The 23,265-nt window shown below is 42.5% G+C and overlaps 1 protein-coding gene across 2 annotated transcripts in view; it reads left to right on the top strand.

Moving 5' to 3' along the window:
* CTTNBP2 (cortactin binding protein 2) overlaps positions 1 to 23,265 on the top strand; it is a 155,399-nt gene that overhangs the window by 112,418 nt on the left and 19,716 nt on the right. For both annotated transcript variants that reach the window (XR_005556794.1, XM_039343954.1), the window contains exon 17: positions 5,918 to 6,096. Coding sequence is in view for 1 of the 2 variants with exons in the window: in XM_039343954.1 (XP_039199888.1) it covers positions 5,918 to 6,096 (179 nt within the window). In the remaining variant the exon portion in view is untranslated. The remainder of the gene's footprint in view (positions 1 to 5,917; positions 6,097 to 23,265) is intronic.

Here is a 23,265-nt window from a genome sequence, read left to right as displayed (position 1 = left end):
GAAGAGAATATATGTCGTTCAGGGTTGAACTCCACAGTAGGTTTTTTGCTGATTGCAGACTTTTTGCTAATAAGGAGAGTTCCAAATCCTCATGAGAGATGGTACATCATCTTCTCTTCAAAGTATAGTCGAACTATTGCTATTTAATGGAGTGAATAGGAATGCCAGTTCCTAGTGCAAAAAGGATGCTCTCTGGCCTGCACTATTGATCGGACTTTTCGTCAAAAGGGTCCATGTCTGTTTTACAGTAATTAAGAAGGACATCCACTCAGGTATTAATACATGGCAACCCCAAGATTGCCTCTTCATCACAACTGAATGTTATCCATAGGTTTGTGCTTTGCTATTAAAAAAAGTAAGCTAAACTTATTGTGATTATAACACTGACATTTTCCATTTTAGAATGTCAGAGCCCAAGTATTACTATAATAATTGCTACAACTATTTGTATGAAGTAGGCTCCGTATGAGTCATTGCAATAATTTACGGTTTGAGGCTGAAGCTGAAACTTGCTGGTTCTCAATTCAGTTTCTTACAGAATGTGGGGGGGGGGGGGAAATCCTAATGTAAAATTATAAATGTTGGGGCATCACAATTGTTGCTTCAAATATGGGACAAGGATTGCATTGCTACAGTTGTTTTTTTTTTAATTATTATTAAAAAGTTTTATAAATTTTACAAAAGAAACAAAACAATACAAAAACAAAAAACAACATATACAAAGAGAAAAAAAACTAAACATTACACAACAAAACCCCCCTTCCCCCACCCCCACCCAGACACCCCCCCTTCTCCCCCCCTGAGTTTCCCAGAGCAGGATATAGGCTTAATTAAAAAACAGTTAAAAATTATATTTATAGAAAGAAAGAAAGAAAAAAAAAATATAACATTAACATATATATGTATATATATAAAAATAAAAATTATGAAAAAGCTATATGATATTTTTTTATATCCAATTTAAATTGTATAAATTTTATCCATTTATCCCAAACAGCAAGAAATTTCTCTTGCGTTTGTTCCTTTAAAAAAGCCGAAATCTTTGCCATTTCCGCCAAATAAGACACTTTAAGAAACCATTCCTGCAATGTAGGCAAAGATTCCTTCTTCCAATATTGTCCTACTAACAGCCTCGCGGCTGTAATCAAATTTAACATCAATATAACCTCCTTTGTATCACAATCAGTAACTATACCCAACAAAAATAACTGCGGAGTAAATTTTACCCTCCTTCTAAAAATTCTCTGAATATTCCACCATATCTTAATCCAAAATGCTTTTATCTCTCTACACGACCACCAAATATGATAATAGGTAGCATCCATACAACCACATCTCCAACATTTAGGTTGTAGGTCAGGGTACATAAGAGACATTTTTTGTGGATCAAGGTGCCATCTATAAAACATTTTATAAAAATTCTCCCTTAAGTTCTGTGCTTGTGTAAATTTGACATTTCTCACCCAGATGGTTTCCCAGGTGTCCAATGGAACTGGCTCACCAAAGTTCTGCGCCCATCTGATCATACAATCTTTAATTAGTTCCGTTTCTAAATCCAATTCAACTAAAACCCCATAAATCCTCTTAATGTGGGTTTGTCTTTAATCCTTCACTTGCTTAATAAAATTTTCATCTTCTCTAAGAAGACCCACCTTACAATCCACCTTCCATCTATCTACTAGTTGCCTATATTGGAACCAAGAATAAATAATATTTTCTTGTGCTAACTCTTCCCGTGATTTAAACTGCCAGTTTTGTCCATCCCATCTAAGTAGCTGTCTATAAGACACCATATCCATTTTAGCACCTCTTTTTATTCCTTCTATCGCATGCCAAGGTATAGCCCATAATGGTACTTTAAAATCACTTTTATAATATTTTCTCCAGGTCCTAAGTAAAGAAATTCTTAGAATATGAGCTTTAAAGACCCAATCCATTTTTTTATTAAATATTAAATAGGCATGCCACCCAAAAAGTAAATCCCATCCCTCTAAATGTAGTATCTCAGAATTTGTCAAATTTACCCAATCACTAATTAGTGTTAGAACCACCGCATCATAGTATAATTTCAAATTCGGTACCTTGAGTCCACCCCTCTCACGGAAGTCTTGCATAATTTTAAACTTAACCCTTGGCTTTTTCCCTGTCCAAATGAATTTATTAAGACCTTTCTGCCATTCACTTAGATTAATCTCATTCTTCAAAATCGGTAACATTTGAAACAAACAATTCGAGAACCAGGCTTCTTTTAGCCAGGCTTCGTGATGCCACGAAGGGAGGTCAGCTGCTAAAAGAAGCCTGGTTCTCCAATAACAACTCAATCAATCGTCACATTGACTTGCACCCAGCACAACAAGCGCTACGAAAATGGAACTCAAACCATCATCCTTTATATCACAAACCTTACAATCAACATCCACAACGTTCTAAACCAGGAGCTACACCTCCCCCCTACCAGAAACAATCTGATATAGACTACCCAGAAACCTCCCAACAACATCAAGGGGAAACCACACACCCCTTTAATTGGAGAAAACAACAATAATGACATTGGAACGCTTAAGAAATTTGAGGATAGAACCACTAAATTTAGCACTACCCATAATAATAATAAAAGTGAATATCCCATACAGAGAGGGGAGAAAAAACATGTGATGACGACCCGTTCGCTTGATAAAAGGGAAAGTAACATGAGCGGGGAATCTGCCCAAATATCAACAGACTTTTGCTCACAGAAATGGGGGGGATTTAACTTGAATATTGACCTACGAGGGAAGATGAGCATGGAGGACACCATGATGGAGGAGGATGATTCAAATGGAGATGTGAACACAAGTGCTCGAGAGAACGACGGAAGAAATCTTTACTCCGATTCCCCCTCCCACCTATCAGCTGTTCAGCGGGGAATGCTGGCACGGTCTAGGAACCAAGCGCAGACGTCTATGGAACCCGTTTAAACCAACTTGTTAGAAACGGTCTCTCAGCCCTGAAGATGTTGGGGAGTTTTCCCAACGAAAGCTTGGCAACCTTTTAATATAGTAAAATACTTTAATTAAAATATTTTAACTTTAAACTCTCCTGGTGAACGCGCTTTATTCATTCCGGGAGTCGCATTTTCACCATCATTATTGAATATATATATATATATATATATATATATATATATATATATATATATATATATATATATAATCACTGAGATTAGAAAGATGTGTTTTTTTTTCCTTTTTTTGAAAGGAATTTCTGTTATAGCTGTTGCTTCAAAGCATGATATTATACCTTAACTGAATACTTATGGCAAGTTCTTCTGTAACATTTTGGACTTTAATCTATCTCTATTACATCTCTCAAGTGCTCTCAATTTGTACAAATGTTATCATTAAAATGAGCCAAATCAAGCAAGTATATATGCATATATATACTTGCCTTTATCACTATATATGATTTGCCTTTATCACTATAAAAATGTGTCTTAGCAGGACTGTTTGAGGGAAGTCTTGATTAATGGTGGATGGTAACTGTCTTCTATTGATGGTACTCCTGAGTATAGTAATAGGAGTACCATCAGAGAAATTTAGAAATGCTTAGAGGTTATGAGGGCCAATGTCAGTAGGTTAAAGTCCTAGAACCCTAGTAGTTGATCCTATCTGACATGCTAAAGCAGGTCCTACTTCTCAGTGCCAATTCATATATCTTTGGAGAAGGATATTTAGAGAAGGCCTTCAGGAAGCAAGAGTCTACAATCTTTTGTTAGTGATACTTACAATTTCACATTTCTTCTTAGAAAAAATGCTATGGACTTACATACTTTTAAAATTGAGAATTCTCAACAATTGAGCCAATGTATATTCCACACTGCCATATAGATAAATAGCTCCAGTCCCCCATTATACTGAGGTAATCTCACCTTTCTAAGTAAATGATTGGATTTCCCCCCCCCTTTTTTTGCATTAAATCATTTTTTTTTCCTGTTTTGACTATTGTATTTGAAAGTTGCCTTCACCTCCATTTGGGCTAACTTTGAACCAAGCTCATTTGTGATCTGAACCAATGATTTTACAATTCAACATGTGAATGTCTGAGAATTTTTTACATCATTAAATTAACTAATTTCTCTAACAACATAATGATGTGAACAGACAAAAGAGTCATTAGGAAGAATGTTTCTATCCCAAATGCCTTTTATTTTTGCACAAATCATGATGCACAATAGTCACTTGCTCCAAGATGGTTTATACAGCACATTTTGCAAGTTATCATTTCTGTAATATTATATCCTGTTTCCTCTTGTGACTGCTTGTCAGTTGTAGGAAATCTGTGTAGCAAATATTTCTGTAATGATTCAGCTGGGAATTTAGCACAATAGTTTCATACAATGTTGACAGGGTGTGTTTATTAGACTGTGTTGTTTCTGGATCTAGTCCAGTAGGATAAAAACTGCCTCTGAAATGTGCAAGAATCTGTCTTTGTACATATTTTGCTCATTCTTATAAAGCTTGTCCAGTTCTTCATTTATTATCATTGGCAGAACCAACAACATCCTTACAGCTTCAGCTATATACATATAAATGCAGATAGTCCTTGCTGAACAACTGCTCAAAGTTACGATGGCACTGAATGAATGGTAGTTAATGGCCAGACTTAAAGTTATGGTCAAATAATCAAAACTCAAGCACTTGGTAGCCCACCCACATTTAAATTGCAATGTGTGCTGCAAATCCCTACATCTGCCTATGTCCCTTTTGACTAGTGTGCACTTTACCCTATACCTGCTGCCCTAAGCTGAACTTTGCTATCTTCCACTGGTAAAGAGGCACACCTAGCTGAAGGAGCTGATAGCCTTTTGCAAGGTAACTTTAAAGGTTTTTGATCTATGATGCATCGTTTCACCCAGTTAAAGGTGCAGACATAAGAGTATTAGTATATATATTGTGAATCCAGTTACCTTATCTAAGGACTTCCCTTTTGAGAATATACCTATACAAATGGCAGAAATAGAACTGAATTATTCTATAGTAGCCAAAAATCAGAAGAAAACTGAAAATATCTTTACAGAGTAACCTATTCCGATAAAATTCTAGCTGCCTAGAATGCCCCACAGCAAGCTAGGGGGCAAATAAATGGAGTGGAGAGTAGAGAGTGGAATAGGATAGGACAGGACAGGACAGGACAGGACAGAACAGAACAGAACAGAATAGAATAGAATAGAATAGGTTTTTGTGAACTACAGCTCACTTTATCAGAGGGAGGGGGGATGGGAGGCATTGCCTAGTATTTCATTCATTAATTCACCACCAAATAAAACTGCAGTTTATAGCAATCCAATAAATGTTCATTTAATTAAAGCATCCATGATAAACATAAGGAGACCTAAGGAGAAACTTCCTGACAGAAAAATTAATCAGTGGAACAACCTGCCTCCAGAAGCTTGAAAGCTCCAACACTGGACATTTTTAAGAAGAAATTGGACAGCCATTTGTCTGAAATGGTATAGGGTTTCCTGCCTGAGCAGGGGTTGGACTAGATGACCTCCAACTAACTATTTACCAAATGAATAGTTTGAAAGAAAGAACTTCTATAATATTAAGAAGGATTATGCTACCTTTGGTTACAAAGCAGTAATTGAGAAACAGCATCTTGTGTTTGAGTTTTAAATTCTGTTTCATCTTTTTCTGCATTAAAGGGGACAAGGCAAGAGCAAATCATTTTAAATTTAGAGTCATTTTTCTTTGGGTAATCACAACTTGAAGCTAATTATCAAACAGTAAATTCCCAGGTGTTAACCTGCTCCCAAAATCTGTTTTAAAAATTATTATTTCCTGTGATTTGCAATGTATGCATCTGGAAATTGCTTACTTTCTTTAAAGAGCAACATAAGATTATCATAAAAAGTAATAATTTGTTCTATTCTGTGCAGTTCAGGGGACAAATGCCGCCTCCCTGTGATCCAGTGTACAAGATGGTTGAGTGGATTCTTACAGTGTGGGATCAACTGAACTCATGTTTATCACGGCTTGGTGCACCCGAAGCTCTTGTTGGGCCCAGACATTTTCTTTCTTGTCCAGTGATCCCTGGTCACAGCCATGCAACAGTGAAGTAGGTCTTTTTATGTAATTCTTATTAATATCATCCCACCCTTTAAAACATTTCCATCTCTCCCTCTCTACCTCCTTCTCCCCCTCTCTCTCTCTCTCTCTCTCTCTCTCTCTCTTTCTTTCTCTATCATCTATCTATCTATCTATCTATCTATCTATCTATCTATCTATCTTTTGCAAAGTGGAGTCTTCTGAAGGGATCTCATATTATCTTTTAGGCAACCTGCTACTTACTTTGGATTGGTTTCCCTACGTGTCTAGAAAATCAGTACAGGTCCTGAAATCCAGTATTTATTTAATGAATTAATTTTATTTTTATTTATATCTTGCCTATACTGTTTTTACAAATAGCTTAAGGCAACAAACATATCCAACATACCTTTCTCCTCCTATTTTCCTCAAAACATACCTGGGAGGTGGATTGGGCTGAGAGAGAATGACTGGCCCAAAATCATCCAGTTGTTTAATTCTCTATCCCTTTCTGTGGGCACCCACGCCATGAGCAGGGCGATCAAGGGAAGTAGCACGCAAGGGGAAGAAAGAGAGGGGGGGGAGGGAGGGAGGAAGGAGGGGAGGGAGGGAGGGAGGGAGGGAGGAAGGAAGGAAGGAAGGAAGGAAGGAAGGAGATGGAAATGAAAAGGAGGGAGTCAGGGAAGGTGGGGAGGGAGGGAGGACAGAAGGAAGGAAGGAGATGGGAATGAGAAGGAGGGAGGCAGAGAAGGAGGGGAAAGAGGGAGAAAGGGAGATTGGAATGTGAGGGAGTGAGGGCCTGAGGGAAGTCCTGCCTTAGCACTTGGTAACCAGCAGCCCTGTGGCCCTTTTGCCATCCCCTGGTGGTCTCCCATCCTATTGCTGAGGATGCTTTAGTTACAAAGCCAGGTTTCCTCGCATGGAGAGGGAGTGGGCCTCCCTCTGACCTATGCACTTTGCCCTCCTGCACCCACCATGCCCGCACAGGCACCCCTGACGTGAGTGATGTTGAGCTGGCCACACCCACCCACTGGGCCATGCCACGCCACCCCCCAAGGGCATCTTAATGCTGATGCGGCCCTGAACTTTGCAATAAATAAGTGGGTTTGGGGTTTCTGTTTGGGCACTCGGGCTCTAAAAGGTTCGCCATCACTGGGCTAACATGTCTTTCATTAGGGGCAGGGGGTAGACATTTTCCACACACATATCTTTTAGCCCTCTATAGTCTACAAATAGGCATAAGCACCCATCCTTTTTCTCCCGGAGCTGTACCGGGGTGGCCGGCTGCATGAACCCCACTTCAGATTTTTGTCTATAAAAGAATGTAGTTCCTCTAGTTCTCTAAGGGTCATCAAGTACAATCTGTGTTTAGGTAGTTTATCCTCCAGCAGGATCTCTAAGGAGCAGTCCATTGGCTGATGGGGTGGGAGTTTGTCTGAACCCTTCTCACTAAACACATCCCGGTATTCCAGCGGAATTTGGGAATCAGCTTTCTTCCTCTCTTGCACTGCAGTCCCCACCTCCTGCCTCAGCTTTGGGATCCCTAAGTCTCTTCCCAGTTTCCTTTGAGTTTCAGATCGCCAGATTTTTAGCAGTCCCCTCCTCCAGTTCATATAGGGGGTCCATTTCTGTAGCCACGGTAATCCCAGCATCAAATGTCTCTCCATGCCTGCGGTCACAATAAAACTCAGAGTCTCTGTGTGCATCCCCATCCGCATTTCTATTGGCTTAGTGATGAATGTTGCTGGGATCTCCCCTGCTCACGAGTCATCTAACTGGCAGAACGTGACTGGCACTTTGAGTAGTCTAAGTCTCATCCCTAATTTCTTCACTAGGGCAGGGTTGCCCAAGCACCTGGGGCACCCTGAGTCCAGTAGGGCTGTTAGGTGGCTTTTCATCTTGAGGATTGGACTATCAGTTCAGTGGGGACTGTCACCAGAGTGATAGGGCCACTTACCAGAAGTCATCATCAGAGTCAGTGTTGCTCTCCCCCAGGCCTCTTATTGGGCCGGTTGGAGTTCTGTCACCATATCTGGGGGAAGGGGTGAACTCTATGACCTCCACTCCTTCCAGGGCCATCTCATGGGCATGCAGCGGTGGCTTGGCAGGCTTTTTGGTGGTCTTGGGGTCATCCTATTGCCCCTCCTTTCTGCACTTGAAGCAAGCTGTGGAATGTCACTGAGGGCTCTGGGTACCCGTCTGTGCTTTCAGGGTTCCTTTCTTCTCCAGGAAGGAATTTTGCTACCCCTTCCATGGGAGATGCTTGTTTTGGGCGAGGTTGATCTCTACTTCCTCAGCCAAGACATACCTGCCATACAGAGTGAAGGAGGAGAATGACCCTGGAGATGCAGGCGTTGTAGATGTTGGGGGGGAAATCCAATAAAGGCAAGAGAGAGCACATCAAAAACATCTCACTTTAGAATTCAGAGGTTTACTTTATTAAAATTTAGAACACACATTAAATACTTACATTCAATAACCCATTGCAATGAGGACCAATTTGGATCAGCAGTCATAACAGTGATGGCGAGAGGCCCCGAGTTCCATCCAAACTCAAGCTTTTATACCTTAATTCTCTTCAAAACTAGAAACAGTGGTTTTGCAATATCGTGTACTTTCTGCTGACCACAACTTTCCACATAACTGTTCTTACACGTGTAAATATGAAATTTGCACCCATCTGCAAATATCAGTTCCTGTACCATTTCCCACAGCTCAAACCCTTTTGTTCTAAATATACATATAAAACAAGCAAAATCCCCTTAAGCAAGGCATAGTGACAGTTTAGATTACAAATATTTCTTCTGAATTGTGAAACTGGCTATAGCACAAACTTTGGTTCAGTATTGTTCTATGAGGCCTGGTTTGAATAGTCTAGGCCTTACTTTGCATGCAAAACTATGGCATAGAATTTTTCCTTCCACAGTCTCCACTTCTTGTCCATAAGGACAACACTAAGCATAAGCAACAAGATAAGGAAGATTTGGGGGAGCTAACGCTGGAAGGATGTTCTAGTATGTGTATTTATAAAGTTATAAAATAATTAAAGGTAATATATATATATATATATATATATATATATATATATATATATATATAAAAAAGAAAAATAGAAAAAAGAGGAAAGAAGAAAATAATAATAATAAAAAGAAAAAAAAGGGAAAAAAGTTTGGCTTTTCAAGAAAATTGGCTTTTCAATATAAATTATTAAAAAGCTAAATAATATTTTTTAATATCCATCTTGTGTTGTATAAAATCTATCCATTTCCTCCATACCACAACATACTTCTCTTGAGATTGATCCTTCAGGAAAGCCGAAATCTTTGCCATTTCCGCCAGATAAGAAACTTTAAAAAGCCACTCTTGCAAGGTAGGCAGAGATTCCTTCTTCCAACATTGTGCTACTAACAACCTTGCAGCTGTGATTAAATTTAACATCAATGTGATATCTTTAGTATCACAATCTGTAACAATACCTAATAAAAACAATTGTGGGGTAAATTTTACCCTCCTTCTAAAAATTCTTTGAATATTCCACCATATCTTAATCCAAAAAGCTTTTATATTTTTACACGTCCACCAAATATGATAGTATGTAGCATCCAAACTTCCACATCTCCAACATTTAGGCTGTAGATCAGGATACATACGAGACATTTTTTGTGGATCAAGATGCCATCTATAAAACATTTTATAAAAGTTCTCCCTTAAATTTTGGGCTTGCGTAAATTTAACGTTCCTCACCCAAATAATTTCCCAGGTATCTAATAGTACCGGTTCACCAAAGTTTTGTGCCCATTTAATCATACATTCTTTGACTAACTCTGCTTCTGAGTTCAATTCTACTAAGACCCCATAAATTCTCTTAATGTGAGTTCGCCTTTGATCTTTTATTTGTTTAAACAGATTCTCATCTTCTCTAAGCAAACCCACATTCCGATCTATCTTCCACCTATCCATTATTTGTCTGTAGTGAAACCATGAATATATAATATTTTCCTGTGCTAAATCTTCCATAGATTTTAACTGCTAATTTTTACCATCCCACCTGAGTAATTGTGCATAAGAAACGCTATCCATCCTGACCCCTCTTCTTATCCCTTCAATCGCATGCCATGGAATAGCCCATGGTGGAATTTTAAAATCATTTCTATAATATTTCCTCCAAACCCGAAGTAAGGAGGTCCTCATAATATGAGATTTGAAAGCCCTATCAACCTTTTTATTAAAAATTAGATAGGCATGCCATCCAAAAATTAAATCCCAATCCTCCAAGAGGAGTATTTCCACATTTGTTAAGTTAACCCAATCACTTATTAATGTTAAAACCACTGCATCATAATACAACTTCAAATTCGGTACCTTGAGTCCACCTCTCTCACGAATATCTTGCATAATTTTAAGTTTTACTCTAGGTTTTCTCCCTGCCCAGATAAATTTATTAATACCTTTCTGCCATTCATCTAAGTTAACCTCATTCTTTAAAATGGGTATCATTTGAAATAAAAAAAGAAACTTTGGCAACACATTCATTTTAATCGCCGCAATTCTTCCCAAAAGAGATAATTGCAGCTTTTCCCAATTTTTCATATCTCTTTGTATATTGGCCCACAGCCTTTCATAATTATTTTTGTACAGTTTTGCATTGGAAACAGATAAAGTAACCCCCAAGTATTTTACCTTATTAACAACCTCAAAATCTGTCAAATTAACCAACACCTGCTTATCCAAATTAGTCATATTTTTAGGCAATATTTTAGTCTTATTATTAATTTTAAAACCCAAAACCCGTCCATATTGATATATCAGTTGTAATAACTCTGTTACAGAATGAGTAGGTTGAGATAAGGTAACCACCAGATCATCTGCAAAAGCTCTTAGTTTATATTCTTTCTTATTAACTTCTATTCCTTTTATTTGCTGTGAATCTCGGATTTTAATCAACAATATTTCCAAAGTTAAAACAAACAGCAACGGTGACAATGGGCAACCCTGTCTAGTCCCCTTCTCTATTGTAAACACCTCTGACAAACCCCCATTAACTATAAGTTGTGCCGTTTGTTTTTGGTAAATAACACCATGAGCTTGTAAAATTTTTTCTCCAAAATTCATTTTGTCAACTAATCTTAACATAAATTGCCAATTCAATTGATCAAAGGCTTTTTCAGCATCTAAAAATATCAATCCTGCAGGAATTTGATTATTTTTGTCTAAATATTCTAATAAATTAATAATTTGCCTAACATTATTCTTTATATACCTTCCAGTTATAAAACCTGTTTGATCTGTATGTATAACATGATGCAAAACCCTCATAAGCCTATTAGCTAAAATTTTTGCAAAAATCTTATAATCTACATTTAAAAGAGATATAGGTCTGTAATTCTTTGGTAAGGTAAGATCTTGATCTTCTTTGGGAATTAGAGATATAAATGCTCTACCCCATGACGGGGGAATCTGAGAACCCTGTAATATGTTATTAAAAAGCTCAGTTAAAGGTTGAATCATTTCTTGTACCAGAGTTTTATAAAAAGTAGATGTCAAACCATCCATACCCGGTGCTTTACCTAATTTTAATTCTTTAATCACCTTCTCAATTTCCGCACTGGTAATCAAACCATTAATTTCTTGTTTTTGAAATTATGTTAATTTAGGGAAGTTGGCTCCATTTAAGTAGTTATCTATATCTAAAATCTGCACTTTGGTACTCTTGTATAATTTTTGATAATATTCTAAAAAAGATTTCTTAATCAAATCCTTCTGGTAAACCAATTTACCATTATAGTTTATTTTATCTATAGTTCTCTGTCTCTGTTTCTTTCTCAGTTGATAAGCCAGCCATCTCCCTGGTTTATTAGCATTACAAAATGTATTTTGTTTCATATATAATAAATTAGTTGCAGTTTGATCAGCCATCAACATATTAAATTGTGATTTAAGCAATTTTATAGATTCTTTAACCTTCTCATCTGTGGGATTTGAAATCAAAATTTTTTCTTTTAATTTAATCTCATCTTCCAGTTCATTACGTTTCTGAGTCTGCTTCTGTCTATAAATATTATACATTTGTATCAAAATCCATCGCATGAAAGCTTTACCTGCGTCCCATACCATTGACATTGAAGTTTCCTTATGCATATTTAAAACAAAATAATCCTTTAAGTGCTCTTTTAACTTTTGAACATTCTTTTCTTGTCTAAATAAATTTTCATTCATCCTCCACGATCTCCTCTCCTCTTTTTCATCGACCAGTTCCATACCCCAATGGATAGTATGTGTATTTATTGTCATGAGGGGCACTGGAGAAGGTTTGTGGGAGAGAGAAAATAGGTATTTTTTTACAGCAACTACCACTATGCACAGAATAATAATAATGAGGACAGAGAGTAAGAGCTTCAAAAATTTCTCTCCAATAACAGAGAACAAGTTAGAAAACATGTTCCAAAATTCTCCCTCTCCAAAAGACCCGAAGGGGTCTGGGTCTGTTTTATAGTCTGCAACAGCCTTACATATTTTCATAGTGTTGTTACACAGGCTGCAGTTGCCATCAGGGATAAAAACACAGCAAGGTGAACCTATCAGTTTGCATACTCCACCTTCTCGGGCCAGTATGTGATCAAGAGCCAATTGGTTTTGTAAAACTGTAGTCCATATAGCAGTTAGTTCAGAGCCCATAACCTCTAAGCTATTGACGGTAGTATTGGCCAAAGCTTCCAAAAGAACAGATTGATCCCACAGCATGTTTATACCCAATTGGGGAATAACAGTACCAAAAAACTGGTTCCATCCATTGGTTAATAGTTCTCGTTTATGAAGGCGGGCAGAAGTAGGGGCACGAAGGTCTCTGGGTTCCAAAAGGAGCAGGAGGCCTGGAAAAACTACTCCTAAATAGCATCGACCTTTACAGCCTAGGGAGGCATGCAATATGCATGATCTCTGCAAATGAATTGTAAACCAGGTGGGGCCGTAATGCCAAAAATGCACTTGGGGGAGTGTCAAAGACAAGTATTTCCTCTATGGAAGCCTGATGTTCTAGATGAAGGGGTCAAAGGTATGGCATGCCAGTATGCCTACCCTCATACATCTTAATTTTCTGGGAACAATTGAAAAAGGTACATGGTTTAGAAGCAGATATCTGACAACACACATCATAAAAAGGTATATCAAGGAGGAAAGGCTAAACAACATGTGGAGATAGGGAAAAGCAGTATTTAACTTCATGAACATCAGATTGGGACAGTATTGTTTGGTACATGTCCTGGTCATAGCGTGGGTATTTATGCCAGGGGTCGAAATTGCACTTATTACCTTGCGCAGGATGGCAAAGCTTAGTAGATGCATTCATTGTATACAAGCAGGTCCTAATCCTGGAATCTCCTGGATACTTTTTCCATGAGATGGTCATAACAACTGTAAAATTACAGAAGCTGTACCCCAATTCCTCAATATTCTGGGAGGCAATGCTGAGACCATGGGATTCAACACATACTGTCCCCACTTCACTGTCATGCAAAGTGTGGTATTGCAACAGAGAGGGGAATGATTGGCTGGTATCTGACTATGCTGGTGTGGGCCTAGGCCTAAAATCTAGCTTACTTACAGCCAACAAACCATAAGCCCTATTTCTTTTTGTACCATGGTCGTGGTATGGCTCTATCAAACAGGGAGACCATTTTACCAGTATCCCCAGCATATTACAAACCCAACAATTACTTAAATTACTAGTGCCATGGGTGGCAAACTCAGAAGGTACGGAACTAGAGGGAAGGCTAGACAAACCCAAAGGGGAATCCCTGCATCGTCATAGTACCTGTTGTAGTACCAGATCTTCGGGAGGATGATGATCACACAGGTCCTCGGTGGCAGAAAGAATGGTTTGAGCAGGCTGAATAATCAGGCTAGGGGGAAACAAGGTGTCATACATATTGAAAAACAATAACACAGTCATGATCCAGACTGTAGGCATGAGACATCTTATCCACACTGTCTCTTGTAATCATCTCTGGGCTTCCATTGGTGAAGACTTAATTGCAGGGGAGTGAATCAGGGGCTTCCTTCTGTTGTTGCAGTCTGGGTTAGAGATTGTATGCTGGTGGGGAGCAGAAGTTACTAGCACTTATTCCCCTGTTGGCAAAGCTTCAGACTTTGCCTTATTGTGGTCAGGTGCCTTGGATCACGTGACTTCCTCGTCTGGGGCTGGTACTTTCTTTCAAAGAAAGAAACCATACCTTCCTTGGTGTTTGTACTTGGGACCTGAAAACCAGAATGTTGTTTAAAGACTAGTGTAAGGCATTTGTTTATCTGCAGCCCTCAAGGAATTGCGTATATTCTGAAAGAGAGCTGTAATGTCAGGAGAGGGAGAAGGGGAGGTAGACGGAGTGGTAGAAGCAGGAGTGGGGGTAGCAAGAGGGTTGTAGCTAAGGCAAGGTTAACATAGGTGTTATGTCCCGAGCCTTGCAAACGGCTCGGGCGTTTGCAGGCAGTCCCGGGCAGGTGCAAAGCTGCCCGGGACCAGACAGGCTGTCGCCAGCGCCGTGCGCATGCGCGGGTGCTGGCGCGGGAAAAGTAACACATTTACCCGGGAAGCGTCTATATAAGAAGCTGGGAGGTTTGGGGAGCTGCTGAAGCCATCTACTTGTAAGCTGAACGCTGAATAAAGGAAACTGAGAACTTCAACTGCTTCTCGTGTCTGCTTCCCGCCAAGGACTCAACACTGGCGACGAAGGTGGGATGCCTTGCACTACCTGGAAAGGAAGAAGTGTAAGCTTACCCAAGGAGTCCTGAGCGGCGGAAAGGAACGGCGTCGACTCGGCAGCTGCCCGCCAATCCGGTGCGCATTCGGGGGTAGGCTGGCTGATAGACCCGTCTCCTGAAGATTTGAAGATGGCGAAAATCGGAAGGCTTTCGGAATTCGACGTCTCACATCCAGAGCGGTGGGAGTCCTACGTAGCCAGGGTGGAGAACTACTTCAAGGCAAACCAAGTGAGGGAAGAGAGCTTGAAGGCTGCCACCCTGCTTTGTGTTTGCGGTCAAGACGCCTTCGACATCGCAGAAAACCTTGCAGCACCTGTTCCAGTAGAGTCTGTCAGCTACGCAGATCTGAAGAAGCTACTGAAAGAGCACTTCCACCCCAAGATGTCCGTCATCGCATGGCGCCACACCTTCGAGCAGAGGGATCAACGGCCCGGCGAGTCGGCCAAAGAATTCATCGCCGCATTACGGAAGGCCGCCAGGCACTGCGAGTTCAAAGACCCGAAGAACGACTGAGGGACCGATTCGTGTGCGGGTTAAGGCATCGAGATCTACAACAGAGACTTTTCGCTAAAGAAGAACTGTCCTACCAAGATGCCTTAAGGGAAGTCACCGCAGAAGAAGCAGCAGGCGGCGCTATCAAGAACATGCGGCCGATCAGAAACAGTCCAGAAGTTGCATCCGTGCACCAGGAAGACGCCCAAAGGAACTCCGAGGAGGATCCGGACGAGGAAGTCGACCGTCTCCACCCCACGACGGAAAAAAAACAGAAGGGAAGCTCTTCAGCTCCACTCAAGTGCATCGGCTGTGGAGGTCGCCACAGGAGAACCGACTGCAAGTTCCGCTCCGCTACCTGCCGGGCATGCGGCAAACAAGGACACATTGCAGCTGTGTGTCTGGGCCGACGAAAGGTACAACCTCAGGAAGAACCGCGCCTGAAAGGTACCAGATTCCCCAGCCAGAATAGGGTAGGGTTTTGCGCTTCGCGAAGAAGCATCCTTAGGACAGGCACACACAAGCCAATTAAGAAAAAGCTGTCACTCAAGGTGAAGCTACAAGGGGTTCCATTATCTATGGAACTAGACACAGGGTCTGCCTTTTCAATTATCTCCTTGCATACATTTAGGAAGATTTGTTCCGGTAGTGGAACTCAGGCCAAGTTAAGGCCTTCTGACATTGTGTTAACAGATTTTCAAAATTCAAGAGTGTGTGTTAAGGGGGAGGCCACCCTTAACGTGCAATACAAGAGTTTTGAAGGTCCACTAGACTTATTAGTAGTAGGGGGTGAACGAACGAGTCTCATAGGACTCGATTGGTTTGAGGCCCTGGGGATACACGTCACAGGACTCAACAGCTTACAAACACTCGACCTACAGGAAGTCTGCAAAGAATTTGCAGATGTTTTCAGCCCCCAGCTGGGCACATTCAAAGGACCCCTGTGTCCTTAAAGCTAGACCCCACTGTCACTCCCATTAGAATTAAAGCAAGAAGGGTCCCTTTTGCTTTAAAGAGTAAAATTGACACTGAGTTAGACAAACTGATTCAACAGGGAATCCTAGAACCTGTTGATTCCAGTCCTTGGGAGACCCCCATTGTCACGCCTCTAAAGGCAAATGGGGACATTCGCATTTGTGCTGACTACAAATGCACTCTGAATAAGGCATTGCAGCAACATGCCTATCCTGTTCCTGTGGTCAGTCATATTCTGGCCTCCCTCAAGGGGGGGCGCGTTTTTGCAAAGCTTGACCTAGCTCAAGCGTATCAACAGCTGCCTGTTGATGATGATGCTGCTATAGCTCAGACTATTGTGACCCACAGGGGAGCCTTTAAGGTAAAAAGGCTGCAGTTTGGAGTGAATGTCGCTCCTGGGATTTTCCAAAGCGTAATGGAAAACACACTACGGGGTATACCAGGGGTTTGCCCCTACTTTGATGATGTCTTAATTGCAGGAGACTCCACACACATTCTAGCTGAAAGGCTAAGGGCTGTTCTGTTAAGATTCAGGAAGTCAGGCCTCAAGCTCAAAAAAGACAAATGCAAGATTGGGGTGCCTTCTACTGAATTTCTGGGGTTCAAAATTGATGCTGATGGGATTCACCCTGCTGAATCCAAACTGACAGCTATTTTAGAAGCACCTAGGCCAAAGTCCACGGCCGAACTTCAGGCCTTCCTGGGCCTCCTGAATTTCTACAATTCTTTTCTTCCACATAAAGCTAGTGTAGCTGAGCCTCTTCACAGGCTACTAGACAAACAAGCAGTGTGGCAGTGGTCACATACACATGAGGCTTGCTTTAACAAAGTCAAGGCCTTGCTCACTTCTAACAGTGTACTTGCACATTTCAACGAATCTCTTCCTGTGTGCATCGCATGTGATGCGTCCCCTTACGGGGTAGGAGCTGTCCTGAGCCACCTCAGGTCTGATGGAACTCAGGTTCCTGTTGCATATTACTCCAGAACATTGTCTTCTGCTGAGCGCAACTACGCTCAGATAGACAGGGAGGCTCTGGCTGTTGTCGCTGGAATTAAAAAATTCCACGATTTTCTCTATGGCAGGCATTTCACGGTCTTTACTGACCATAAGCCTCTGCTGGGACTGTTTACCACACGTAAGCAGACTCCCCAAATCATTTCCCCTAGAATGCTTAGGTGGTCTATTTTTCTGTCTGCATATGATTTTTCTTTACTCCACAAGCCTGGGAAAGAAATGGGCCATGCTGATGGCCTCAGTAGATTGCCTCTGCCAGTAGTAGAAGCTGACCCTGCGCCAGCTGTCAACATTCTATCAATCCAAGCCTTGCCCGAGCTCCCTCTTTGTGCCAGGGATGTTGCCGCTGAAACAGGTACAGATCACACACTTTCACGTGTCCGTTCCTGGGTTTTGTCCGGTTGGCCTGAGCACTGCCCTAGTCCTGAGTTTCAGAGTTTCTGGTCCAAAAGAAACGAGTTGTCCCTTTCTCAGGGTTGTCTGCTTTGGGGAAACAGAGTTGTCATTCCCTCCTCAATGAGGACTAGGGTCTTAGAATCCCTCCACGAGGGTCATCCTGGCATTGTTCGTATGAAGGCTCTTGCACGCAGCCACTTGTGGTGGCCTGTTTTAGATAAGGATATTGAGGCTCAGGTGCATGCATGCCACCTGTGCCAACGATCTCGCCCAGAGATGCCCCAAGCTCCCGTGCATAAATGGGAGGAAACGCAGTCCCCATGGTCTAGGGTGCACATTGACTACGCTGGGCCCTTTCAGGGCCAGTTCTTCTTGGTCCTTGTTGACAGCCATTCAAAATGGCTTGAGGTTGTACCTGTCTCATCCACCACCACTGCAAAGACTATTCAGGTACTGAGGGGGATTTTTGCTGCACACGGGCTTCCAGATGTCATCGTGTCTGACAACGGCCCTCAATTCACTTCCTCCGAATTCCAAGCTTTCTTACAGGCTAACATGATTCGTCATGCCACGTCTGCACCCTTCCACCCGTCCACCAACGGTATGGCTGAACGTATGGTGCGCATCACAAAGGACGCCTTGAAAAGACTCACCTACGGGGACTGGCATCACAGGTTGGCTGACTTTCTCCTTTCTTATCGCACCACACCGTCCACTTCTACAGGGAGAAGCCCAGCTGAACTTCGTTGGGGGCGTCAACTTACTACTAAACTTGACCGGTTGCATCCGGACAGACTGCCTTCATCTACCTCACATCCTAGGGCACCTAGACAACTACTTGTGGGTGCCCCGGTTTGGGCTCGCAATTACGGGCCTGGTCATACCTGGGTCCCCGCTTCTATTTCCAGGGTCACAGGTCCTCTCTCCTACGAGGTTGCCCTGGACAACGGTCGTGTCCTGCGTCGGCACATCGACCAACTCCGCCCTAGGCGGGACTTTTCAGATGAGACTCCTGGGTCTTTTCCAGGGGGGGAGGGGGACCCTTTGGAGCAAAGGGAAGGGCACGAGCTGCTGCCCATCTCCACTGATGGAGCCACAAACGGCCCATCCCAGGGTTCCGCAATTGCTCCGAAAAGGAATTCATGGAGCTTACCCACACAACAGGCACTCACGCCTACTCCAGCCAGGGAGTCACCCCGGGGGCATACTCACTTTCCACACACATCACACAGCACTCCAGTCACGGAGGATACCCGGGGGCATCCCAACAAATCATTCCCCGCAAGAGAGCTGGCACACAATCCCCAAGGTTGGCCTGACCTTACCCCAAATTCTACAGGGGGTCAAACATACAGGGAGGTGGTCGAGGAACCAAGTCCTGACTACAACACCTCTAGCCCAAATCAGGGAGTAACTGAGTTTTGGGAAAGTACAGGAACCCACACAAGCCCGGACACAGAACGGGGTTCAGGGAATGGTCAGCCTCCTGACAGGTCTTGGACGGACCTAGGAGGTTCAACAGAGACGCCCAGCAGTGGCTATCACTTCAAGGGGCCCGAGGGTCTACAGCTAGGCAGGTCAACCAGGTCACAAAGTGACAGAAGCCCTGGCCTGACGAGCCCGGTGGGCAAGCAAGCAGGCCAGGCAGTGGGGCACAGTCCTTGGAAGGTACCAAGGCAAAATAAGGAGAACAGGCTCACATCTCCCTCCAGTCAGGGAACTCATGCTAGTAACCCAGAGCTGAGAAGGTCACAGAGAGCAAAGAAGTCTCCTAAATACTTAGAGGATTACATAACATTGCTGGCTAAACAAAAGCCAGGTAACGATAGGAGCACTGAGAAGCAGAACACTGCATAAAATAAATGTTTATATGTTGGTAGTAGTTTTAGCCCGGGGGAAAGGGGTGTTATGTCCCGAGCCTTGCAAACGGCTCGGGCGTTTGCAGGCAGTCCCGGGCAGGTGCAAAGCTGCCCGGGACCAGACAGGCTGTCGCCAGCGCCGTGCGCATGCGCGGGTGCTGGCGCGGGAAAAGTAACACATTTACCCGGGAAGCGTCTATATAAGAAGCTGGGAGGTTTGGGGAGCTGCTGAAGCCATCTACTTGTAAGCTGAACGCTAAATAAAGGAAACTGAGAACTTCGACTGCTTCTCGTGTCTGCTTCCCGCCAAGGACTCAACAATAGGGGTGTGTGGGGCAGAAGGAAACAAATGGGGGAAAGCAGGGAAGAAAAACAAGGGGGAGGGGAACGGGGGGGAGAGAAAGACATGAGGAGAAAGAAGGGAGGGGAATGAGAGGGAAGGGGTGGAGGAGTTGCGTAGGGAGGAGGCCGAGAGGAGGGGCGTCTAGGATAGGGCTTTTCAACCTTTTTACCAATTGTACCACTTTTAGAATATGGCAATAGTTGAGTACCACCAGTTGCCTAGCAAGGTGTCAAAAACTTGATGACCAACCCCCCCCCCAGAAAAAAGTGATAAAGTACAGTTAGTCCTTGACTTACAACAGTTCGCTTAGTGACTGTTCAAAGTTACAGCGGCACTGAAAAAAGTGACTTATGACCATTTTTCATGCTTATGACCGTTGCAGCATCCCCAGGGTCATGTGATTTACATCTGGATGCTTGGCAACCAATTCATATTTATGATGGTCACGTTGTCCCAGGGTCATGTGATCCCCTTTTGCAACCTTCTGACAAGCAAAGTCAATGGGGAAACCAGATTCACTTAACCATGTTACTAATTTAACAACTGCAGTGATTCACTTAACAACTGTGGCAAGAAAAGTCATAAAATGGGGCAAAACTCGTTTAACAAATTTCTCTCCTCCCTTTTATATCCTCTGTTCTCTCCTCCCCTTTTATATTCTCTCTTCTCTTCCCCCCTTTATATACTCTTCTCTCTCCCCTTATACCCTCTCTTCTCTCTCCCCCTTATATCTCCTCTCCTCTCCCCCTTTTGTACTGTATCGTCTCTTCCCTCTCCCTTTATATCTTTTCTTCTCTTCCCTCTATATCCTCTCTTCTGTCCCCCCTTTATATCCTCTCTTCTCTCCCCCTTTATATCCTCTCTTCTCTCCCCCTAGCAGGACCCAGGCAGGCAATACATCACGCAGCTCCAGCTGAATCTCTGCCTGAAGACTGCATGAGGCTGCCTACCACCCTCAATCAGCTGGAGCTGCGTGGGCTGATCCTGGGCTCTCCGCAGGACCCAGGCAGGCAATGCCTCGCGCAGCTCCAGCTGAATCTCTGCCTGAAAACTATGTGAGGCTGCCTGCCACCCCCAATTAGCTGGAGCTGTGTGTGCCAATCCTGGGCTCTCAGCAGGACCCAGGCAATGCGTCACACAGCTCTAGCTGAATCTCCACCCAAAGACTGTGAGGCTGCCTGCCATTCCCAAGGCCGCCGCCAATCAGCGAGAGCTGCATGCTTTGATCTTGGGCTCTCAATAGGATCCAGGCAATGCCTTGCACAGTTCCAGCTGACTTTCCCACAAGCCTGTGCGGCACTGCCACCGCTTCACTTCATCCACTTGTACACTTTTTTTTACAGTGCTGTTCAACCCATTGTACGTGTACCACCTGCCAGGTGCTGATGTACCACTAGTGGCATGCATACTATCAGTTGAAAAACCCTCCTCTAGGATACTCAAGCAACAAGTTCAGGGTGTGGTCATCTTCAGGGCTGGGGGAAGCAGGGGTCAAAGGGCATATTCTACTAATAGGTACCTTCTAATGCAGCATCTTTTCAAATAGCAGCAATAGAGGTTTTAAGATCTGTGACTTATTTTTCTAGCATTTCCTTAGTATGTTTAGAAGATTGGATATGGTGCTCAAAGCATCGTTCTTTCCATTTCAGCATACCAGACAAAAAATGCAAACCAATTGCCTGGCTTCCAAGAGTCAGCAGCAGCGTCCAATTGATAACAAAGGAAGCTGAGGTTGTCCCTATCAAAAATGGCAGAAAGGGGAAACTGGCGCTTGGAGTCTTGACCAGTGAGAGCGTGCCATTCTGATAAGTATTGGCAAAACCTAGGCCCTTTATGGGAATGAATGTACCATGCTGGGGTGCCCTTTTCAGGGATGTCATTGGTCTTGGAGGGGTAGTTTCCCATTGTTGAGCTGCAGCTTCTTCCATTTAGTCCAGTGATCAGACTGTTCTAATTTGAAACAATGATAGCAGGAAGTGTGTAAAAGCCAGGCAGAAAGGCTAGTGAGGAAAACAAATAAGTAGAGATTGCTAGATGTACAATTATTTAAGGAAATAACAGTGTAGGAATACACTTAATGGAATGGTGGTGTGTATAAATGTGTGTGGTTACAGAAATATGTTCACCCAGCTGCCATTCTCATATATTTTTCCAGATGCTTTGCCCATATCTGGCCATTTCCCTCATGGGAAGATGGAACCACAAATCTGGGCTACCACAATCACTGTACTTTTAGGCACATCTCAATGCATTCACCAATCACCAGACATTCACACCTAGTAACAATCGCTTCATCCTTCTCTGGCCATTTCCCTTGTGGGAGAACAGAACTGCAAATCCAGACTACCACACTTGCTTCATATCTTTAGATAGGTCTCATCAGGCATGGCTGGGATTATAAATGCTTATGTAATACTGATATTGAATACCATATCTTCTTTTCTTCCTTTTTTTTCATCTCTTTTTGTTTTCTCCTCTAAGACAGTCCAGGGAACCAACTGTTCTAGGGGAATAGAAGGCATTTGAACCCAGCCAACACAGGCAGTCTTTATGTATGGAAGAGGTCCACATCTTCTGGGCAGCATTAAAAATGCACACACACCCCAGCAAACAAGCTGACCCTTATCTACAGGAAAGGGGGTGCAAATGTCAGTGGTGCAAATGTCAGCTAAGACTATCGCACTGCCTCATTGCTAGGTGGAGAGTGCAGTGTAAAACAAAAAGTTAGAGGGCCAAAGTGCTAGCACAAATACAAGCTGAGGTAGAAAGAAAAAAATAAGTAAATGCAATAAAGGAAAAGGAAAAGTATAATGGCAGCAATGCCGCAGAATAACCCAAAGACAAACCGTGGCGTAAAATTCAACCTTCATGGGGGAGTAGGCCAAACAAGGATGATAAAACAAAAAATAGCCCGATGAAAAAGGTTAAGCAAAGTATATAAAAGCAAGCAGTTATACATAAAGGAATCAATAACTCTAGTGAGAGAAACAAGGTCAAAAGGTGCATGTGGAGAATGCAACGCCCAAAACAGGAAGAACAAGACTATCAGTTCAGCCTATATACCATATAAAGGCTAACTAATGTTAACCACTAACATTAGTTAGCCTATATACCATTAACAAAAGAAAAGGGACTCTGAGGTCAGCATGACTTCATCACTGTGATTTGTAGTCCTCATCAGGAGAATTAATCAAGGCATCATTAATCAAGGCAGGCAAAATATTGACTAATACAACAAGTGCAGATTCAGATTGCAAAGCTTTATCACAAGACCCATTGAAATTCACTCATTCAACATGGTCTATGTGACAATCTATGCAATGATAACAGCACTCAACCCAGCACTCACGGACACAAAATTTACAC

This window comes from Crotalus tigris, unplaced genomic scaffold (assembly GCF_016545835.1).
Source record: "Crotalus tigris isolate CLP2741 ecotype Arizona unplaced genomic scaffold, ASM1654583v1 scf7180000017883.2314494, whole genome shotgun sequence".
In the NCBI taxonomy this organism is placed as follows: domain Eukaryota; kingdom Metazoa; phylum Chordata; class Lepidosauria; order Squamata; family Viperidae; genus Crotalus; species Crotalus tigris.
The sequence above is the reverse complement of the archived record's forward strand: the minus strand, read 5'-3'. Positions and strand labels throughout refer to the sequence as shown.